This window comes from Drosophila takahashii, chromosome 3L (genome assembly GCF_030179915.1).
Source record: "Drosophila takahashii strain IR98-3 E-12201 chromosome 3L, DtakHiC1v2, whole genome shotgun sequence".
Classification (NCBI taxonomy): Eukaryota; Metazoa; Arthropoda; class Insecta; order Diptera; family Drosophilidae; genus Drosophila; species Drosophila takahashii.
Genome location: NC_091680.1, coordinates 25910577 through 25918433, shown reverse-complemented (window position 1 = coordinate 25918433; position 7857 = coordinate 25910577). Strand labels below are relative to the sequence as shown.

The following is a 7857-nucleotide window of genomic DNA, read 5'->3' as shown; positions in this document are numbered from 1 at the left end:
AATCAATTATTTTAAGTTATTTATTATTAAATACATTTTTTATTAGGTACCACATGAGTCTAAACACTAGGTAAAAGTAAATATTTATGAACCATATATTCTGAGACCTATAATTCTAGAGCCGTAACCGCGGTGCTTAAATAGTCACTACTTTTACACAGTTAAATTTTTCTGTCAACTAATTTACCTGATTAAATATTACTGAGCGAATGTTAAAATATAAAATTAAATTAAATTAAATTAAATTATTTCCAGGGCTATATCTCAGTACAAGTTTAGACCAAATAATTTCTCATTTGCGTTGGACCGGCGACAGAAATGGGTTTTCCTGTCCCCAAGTGATGTTGTCTGTACAGGTCCCTCGGCTTGATGTATAGATCTTTAAAATCCTCACTGCTCACATGCCGGCTAGCTGGTCCAAGGTATATCCCGTCGATACTGTGACTGGAATTTTCCCTTAGCTCAACCTCCGGTTCGTATATGTTTTCGATCAGAGTTTGTCGCGACTTTGTCGCCTTTTGAGGTCTGCCCTCCTGAGTTGGCCTTTTCTTGCTTCTTCTAGCCCGTTTGGAGGCCAGACCGGTGCAGCTCATGATAATAGCCAGCAGGACACAGAACTCAACCAGGGCCAAAACCAGGCTGGCGCCAAGGAAGACTCCATACTGCTCGCGGTACCAGTTGTCCAGATGCGGAAGGCAGGACTCCGTGTTGCGCTCCCTTTCGTAGGACAACCGCTCCAGCGACTGACACATCGATTCATTGGCCGGCTTTGGATCCAGAAATGCCATCGGCTGCCCCGCATTCCCCAGCACACAGCAACTGAGCGGCACCGGCCAATTCCTCTGTCCATAGCCCTGCAATCGCCACAAAGATGTGTCGTAGTCCAGCGAACTCCTCATCCCGCAGCAGCCGAATTGAGTCTGGGCCAAATCCATGGCGTTGGTGAATTGCTCCTGGCCCGGAACTCCATAGTTGCTCTGCAGCGATCGCACCATTTGACTCTCGTCCAGGCTAATTCCCAGGCAGTGGGGCCACAAGGTAATGGCCAGGCACAGAACCGATTCGGTCAGGAGCAGGACCACAACGCTCAGGAAGTATATGGTCAGGAAGCAGTAGGTGTGAAGGCAGCTGGCCCAGAAGCCCACGACAGCGGCCAAAATGGCCACGAATCCCGCAATTGCCACGCCCAGGGCTATGTAAAAGAGCAATGGTTGGGGCAATGAGCTCAACCGATCGCTGGAGGCAGCCAAAAGTCTGGAGAGCAGAATCCGCTTGTTATCCGAAAGGATGTACAGGCCTGATACAATCAGCAGTAGGCCACATATCTGAAAAGGATTACAGGTGGAGGAACTTATTGCAACTTTCACTTTACTAGTCGAGTAACCACTCACCAAGAATAAAAAATTACACAGATTGAGTACGAATTTATAGTTAAAACAGCAACCCATGTTTATATCAATGCAGGCGTGGTCTCTTAGAATAAATTAGAACCGAATTTGTTATGACGAAATGCAATAATTGCGATCAGTAACGGCAGTGCACTGCATGCTCAAATATGTGTGTGGGTGTATATAAGTACTCCAAAGTCGAAATTGAAAACACTTATTTAAACTCGCTGTTGCTCGATGCGGCACAGACAGTAAAATTTTAACTGAACTGTGGCGAGAGGCAGCATTCTGTGGCAAGTTCACAGCAGCGAAAGTAAGAGACCGCAGAGAATACATTTTTAACTCTCTACGAACCCCTTGATGGGTTACTCTCATCGAAACTTTTCAAGCGTCTCGGTTAGCTTAGCAAAACAAAACTGAAAATACTGTCCATCCACCAAAAATTTAAACCAGAAACTGAAGAGAGAAACGACTAGACGGGGCGCAATGTTCGTTACTCTTACTTGATCGCTGGCACTATCTGCAGCCATTTGGAACCGTTTTCAAACAATAGCTCCGACGAGCAGCAAAAAAACTCCACCAGTTGAACTTATTTAACCAGACCCCGGATTTTTTGCATAGTAGGTTTAAATATGAATTGAAATGCGTAAGAATTGATCAGTTGTATCACTTCACTACCGTACCCCACTTGTAATGGTAGTATTTTATCCGAATAGATAACTTTATTCGTAAACTGGTAAAAATAAAGTAGTTAATACATTTATTTCATATTCAACAAAAATATTTTTCGCCATGGATTTCTATTTATCGGTGTTTTTCTTAACTTTAAATATGAAAATAATAATTTTTTTATAAGTATAGTATTGTAGGTAACGATTCGTAAATAATATTTATAGTTAATTTAAAGATTTTAAACTTTACTTTTAAAATGACATTTTTTTTAAGGTAAAATTTATCTTTTCTATCTTGGTTCAAATATTTTCCCATTAAATCATTTTGTTTACATGCATTTAAATTTAAATATAAAAAACGAATTTTTAAAATTAACTATGTCATTTTTTTATCAATGAAAACATTTGAATTTACAAGACAAAGTAGGTTTTGTTAATCACTTCACCTCATTAGTCTAAAGTTTAGACTCTAAACCTTGAAATTTAAACATTTTTTTTAATATTCTGCAAATAATAGATATCATAAATCATCAGTACCTGATAGTAGCTTTTAAAGTGCATAAATTCTAAATTATGCTTAAGATTCCAAACCGAAGCAAAATGACTGTATCTGAGCAACAGCCTCGTATCATCAAGATAGAGCGACCAACACCAAGAAGAAGACTAAGTCCCTTGAAAACATCGATCATTCAGCCACATAACTTCGTGGCGAAAAGCAGCCCAAATGTATCTGAAGATCTCAAAAGTCGGTTGTTGGTTCTTCAGAAGCGAGTCACGGAGTGGAAATCTGCTGGCAATGTCAAAGATGAAATGTAAAGCTGTGGAATTTGAATAATAAACTTTTAGTAAATAACTAGGCTATTAAAGATTCCCTTTTTTTTAGTTTAATAATATTTTACCTAATTTTGAGCGAGGACACCACAACAAATAGCTTAAAAATTAAAAATCAGCTGCGACCGAAAATAAGGTGTGTTTCAAAATTATACGACACCATAAATTTCTTAAATATTTTTTTTATTAAAAGTCGTATTAAGGTGATTGTGTTTGTATTTAATCGTTATAACAAAACAAAGAATTTCATGTGAAAACAATATAAAATTTGCCTCTGTGGCATAACTATCTTAATCTTAAAAATCTTAATTTTAAGGTGTTTCATAATTATACGACACCATTAATTTTTTCCGGTTCCAATGATCAAACTTACCCGAAATTTTTTTTCTGGTTAAATCGAAATCCAGCTTTGGGCTGGATCTTTGATCCTTCTAATCTTCGGCCCATACATAAATATTGAATATTTCTCTCTATACCTTAAAAAAAGTTTTTTTCTGAGTCATATCCCCCAATTCGTCTTAACTTTTGTCTGGTCAATATTCTTAACACTTTTGAAAATCGAAATCGCCAAAAAATTAACGATATTTCGAAAAATTAGCGGTAAATCCTTGAAAAGAGGATCAAGGACGCGTTTTTTCGTACACATCATACATTGTTCTTTCGATCTGCATTTAAATGTTTCGCTTTCTATAAACAACAACAACGCTACAAATTTTCAAAAAATAAGTGTGTTGGTGTCGTATAATTTTGAAACACACCTTAGGTAATGAAATGCTTTTTATACCCGTTACTCGTAGAGTAAAAGCTTATATTGTATTCGTGCAAAAGTATGTAACAGCTAGAAGGAAGCGTTTCTGACCCCATAAAGAATATATATTCTTGATCAGGGTCACTAGACCAGTCGATCTAGCCATGTCCGTCTATTCTTCTTTGATATATCAAATAAAAACACCTCTTAGCGAGGTAAAAAACTACAAAACTTCTGATATCAACTTTTGTGACGAAAAATGATTTTAGATGCGACTAAATAAGTACGCTACCTATATGTACCACATGCAATAGAAAGAAGACTTTTGGGAAAGTTTCATCGCGATAGCTTAAAAACTGAGGGACTAGTTCGCATAGAAACGGAAAGACGGACATGGCTAGATGGACTCGGCTATTGATGCTTATCAAGAATAGTTTTAGGGTAGTGTAGGGTAATTTGACGAGTAGGGTAATGTGACGAACTCGTCGAATCTCATATATGACGTCACGACAAAAATTCCAAATAAATGTAGTCGTCTCCCCTTATCGTGTCGACAATGTATTTACAGTAATATTAATAAGAAGTCCCGTAATTTGTTCGTGAGGTAACTTTCGCTAAAAATGTGGTGTGCAAACTAGCAAACCTATTCAATTTACTTGTGTTTCAGCAGTGCCAGAGCAAAGATGAGTGGAAAATAAAATCAGGCAAATATATGCACGTATACAGGAGATCTTTATGAACAGTTTTTGGTACCTCGCGTTTTTTTCTTTTGCGCCGTTTGAGAGTGACACCGTTTTTGCTCCAAGTCTACCTTGTAGGGTATCGTGACGAACTTTTTGTAGGGTATTGTGACGAACTTTTTTTATTCAAGAATTTTAATTGTTATCGTTGATTATTTGTAAAAAAAATATAATAATACCAGATAACATTTACTGCTGCAGTTTTATTGTTGTTTTTAATAGTAAGGTCAGTTTAATTTAATTAAACAAAAAAAAAAAATTTTAATTTAAAAAATTGCACTTTGACCATTTTTTTTTGTAAGTTTCGGTATTATCTTATTACTTCTTTCTTTTCCGTATCGAAAATAACTTTTCCGTAAATTATATATAAAAAAATTTTTTTTTGGTTTGTGAAAAGGATGATTTACACCAAACGCTGTGGGATTTGGCAACGTTGAAATTTCGAATACAAATTTTTCAGAAATATGCTCAGTAAATGTAAGTAACTTTCTGCTTTTACACTTTTAAAAAATATTGATTTTTGGAGAAGTTACATTAAAGAACAAATCGTTCGTCACATTACCCAACAACTTTTAAAAGTGCCAATAAAGAAGGGTTCACGACAAGCGCTGTGGGATTTGGCTGCATTGTAATTTCGAATCCGAATTTTACAGGGATATGCTCAGTAGATGTAAGCAACTTTTTGCGTTTACACTTTAGAAAAATATTGATTTTTAGAAAAGTTACATTCAAAAAACGAATCGTTCGTCACTCCCCTACTTTATGGGGTCGGAAACGCTTCCTTCTAGCTGTTACATACTTTTGCATTATTTTTTTTAATTTTTTAAAAGTGGTCCAAAAAAATTGGTTTTGTGTTACACCCTAGATCCCCCTTTAATTCTTTCTTTAAAAAAAGTTTAGATCTTCAACTACAAATTCTGAAAAAACTAGCTTGCCCTTTTGTACCTCTTCTGAGATAACCGCGGTTAAAGTTTACCAAAAAAAAAAAGTTGACTAAAATCGCCCTTGGTTTTAGAAAATCGCCTATGAATTTGCTTTACTGGCGATTTTGTCTATATTAAAGAAAGTAGGTTTTTAAAATCAAAGACGTTTTTTAAAAAATTATTTCTTCAAATTAAGAAACAAAGGTTTTCTAAAAAATAGAAATACGGTTTTTTTTAAATATGGACAAATATTTTTTAAATAACAAAAAAAAAATTTCTCAAATTCAGAAAATACAAAAATCTATTTTCGGGCTTGCGAATTATACCCGGTTGTTTCTGTGACGCCACGGCCTTTGTGTTGCTTTTTTTTTCGTTCTTGTTTGTCACTTATTTGAATTTCCTTTAATTGAGCACGTGGGTGGTTTCAAATTGGAACTGTAATAATAACTGAAATGAGTGTACAAATTACAAATTATAAAAATAAAAACCCAATAACTTACTATTTGGAGAAAAACACATCTTTCTTGGTCGCCGCACGCGGGAATCGAACCGCTAACCGCTCGCCTCACAGTTTGCAGTCAAGCACTCTACTAGCTGCGCCACGGAAGCATCACGTGAGGCGCTGTACAAAGTCTATTCACATTTTGTTCTCCTATTTTTACTCAAATTGATCTGGCTCTCTTCTGGTTATTCCTTTTAGTTGTTCATTTAATTTTGCTTTTAAATATTTATTGATTAATATTAATATTTATATATTTAATATGGTTCAATAGTAACAGTAATTGAATGTTTCAAATTTGAAAAACTTACACATCATTTTTATCAAAATATAATTATTCATGAGCTAAAAAAAATTCAATATATTTTTTTTATTAATATGTAAATATTAGTGTTAAAAAAAAAAACAAAAAGACACCATGAGTTTTTCGTCTCGACGTGGGATTGAACTCACACTTGCAGCCGCAAGCTTGAATAACATACATATGCATGCACGCACGCGTTAGACCCCTAGGCTACCAATCCCGCAAATTTTCTTCGATTAACAGCGATTTTTTCTAAAATTTTCTAAATTTTCTAAATTTTTAAAAAAAAACTCGTTCAATAGAGAATTTTTTTGAAGATTATAAAATTTTTCTGAAGATTAGAAAATTTTTCCTCTTTATAGAATATTTTTTTAAAGCACAGAAAATTTTTTTTCTATATTTAAGCCTAGTACTCACTTCAATCAAAAAGGCAACGAAACGAAATATTCTATATAAAAACAAGAGAGAACGCTATAGTCGGGTTGTTGTCCCGACTATCTAATACCCGTCACTCAGCTAAAGGGAGTGCGAACGCTGTGTCGGGTTGGTGTCCCGACTAATAATCGTAACTCAGCTAAAGGGAGTGCGAGGGAGATAGATATATAATTTTTGATTGCATATAACTTTTTAATGAATGGTCCGATTTGAAAAATGTCTTCTACATTTCGATAGGTATAAATATACACAACAAGATGTGGGCGCAGGACCCATTTTAAAATCGTTAGTGGGCGATTGTGGGCGTTAGAGGGGGCGTGGCGCTCGGCTAAAATAAACTTGCGCTGCGTAGGAAGCCAATGAATATGTGTGGGAAATCTCAACCTTCTAGCTTTTGTAGTTTCTGAGATCTCAGCGTTCATACAGACGGACAGACGGACAGACGGACAGACGGACAGACAGACAGACAGACAGACGGACAGACGGACAGACGGACATGGCTAGATCGACTCGGCTAGTGACCCTGATCAAGAATATATATACTTTATGGGGTCGGAAACGCTTCCTTCTAGCTGTTACATACTTTTGCACGAATCTAGTATACCCTTTTACTCTACGAGTAACGGGTATAATGACAGGCGAAAAATTTCGTGATCAAAATTTCGTATGGAGATTTTCATTTCGTAGGCTTTTTGATTGAAGTGAGTACTAGGCCTTAAGAAAAAATAATTTCATGAGTGTTAGCAAAAAATGTTCGTAGTTCGAATAGTCGCCAGCCTGTCAGCTGTTTCCAATTACTTTTGTTTTTCTTTCGCGGCAAGCTGTCCAATTATTTTGTCAAATTTAAATCCAATTATAATGGAAAATAAAGCCGGAGGTATTTATATTGTGTTCCTGGCGTCAAATATATTCTTATTAATGTGCTGCATTAGTGTATTAGAGCTATTCTGATGTCTTAGAAGTGTGAAAAATAGTGATTTAACTTGTTGGTAAGATTTAATGTAATACATGTTAAATAAGTTGATATCTTTTTAAAACAGAACTATCAACTGCTTCTCTCACTCGCCGAGAGCTTTTTAACATCATGCAGAGATCCACGTACGATTTGTTTGAGGAAAAGTTTTAGCACTTGGAAACGTCTTTATGCGACCAAACTAAGGCAACAGGGCTGAGCTTGAAAAGTCTAAATGAAAAACTGACAAGGTTTATATCACAATTTAAGACTCGCTGGACTCGAGCACATAGAGTGGAAGAACGTTTTCTCAAGGCAAATCAGGGTTGGCTAGATACAACCATTCATTTCTTTTTGTGAGCTTAG

The 7857-nt window shown here is 35.8% G+C and overlaps 2 protein-coding genes across 2 annotated transcripts; one reads left to right on the top strand and one right to left on the bottom strand.

Moving 5' to 3' along the window:
• Window positions 1–246: 246 nt before the first annotated feature.
• Window positions 247–1652, bottom strand: Tsp68C (Tetraspanin 68C). Its single transcript, XM_017155552.3, has 2 exons — window positions 1392–1652; window positions 247–1325 (listed from the first exon to the last, which is right to left on the bottom strand). The coding sequence occupies exons 1-2, from the start codon at window positions 1446–1448 to the stop codon at window positions 276–278; spliced, it is 1107 nt and encodes a 368-aa protein (XP_017011041.2). The 5' UTR covers window positions 1449–1652; the 3' UTR covers window positions 247–275.
• Window positions 1653–2484: 832 nt separating this feature from the next.
• LOC108066857 (uncharacterized) lies at window positions 2485–2912 on the top strand. The gene has a single exon (XM_017155553.3). It carries the CDS (start codon window positions 2633–2635, stop codon window positions 2873–2875), a length of 243 nt encoding a protein of 80 aa, XP_017011042.2. The 5' UTR covers window positions 2485–2632; the 3' UTR covers window positions 2876–2912.
• The last annotated feature ends 4945 nt before the right edge of the window (window positions 2913–7857 follow it).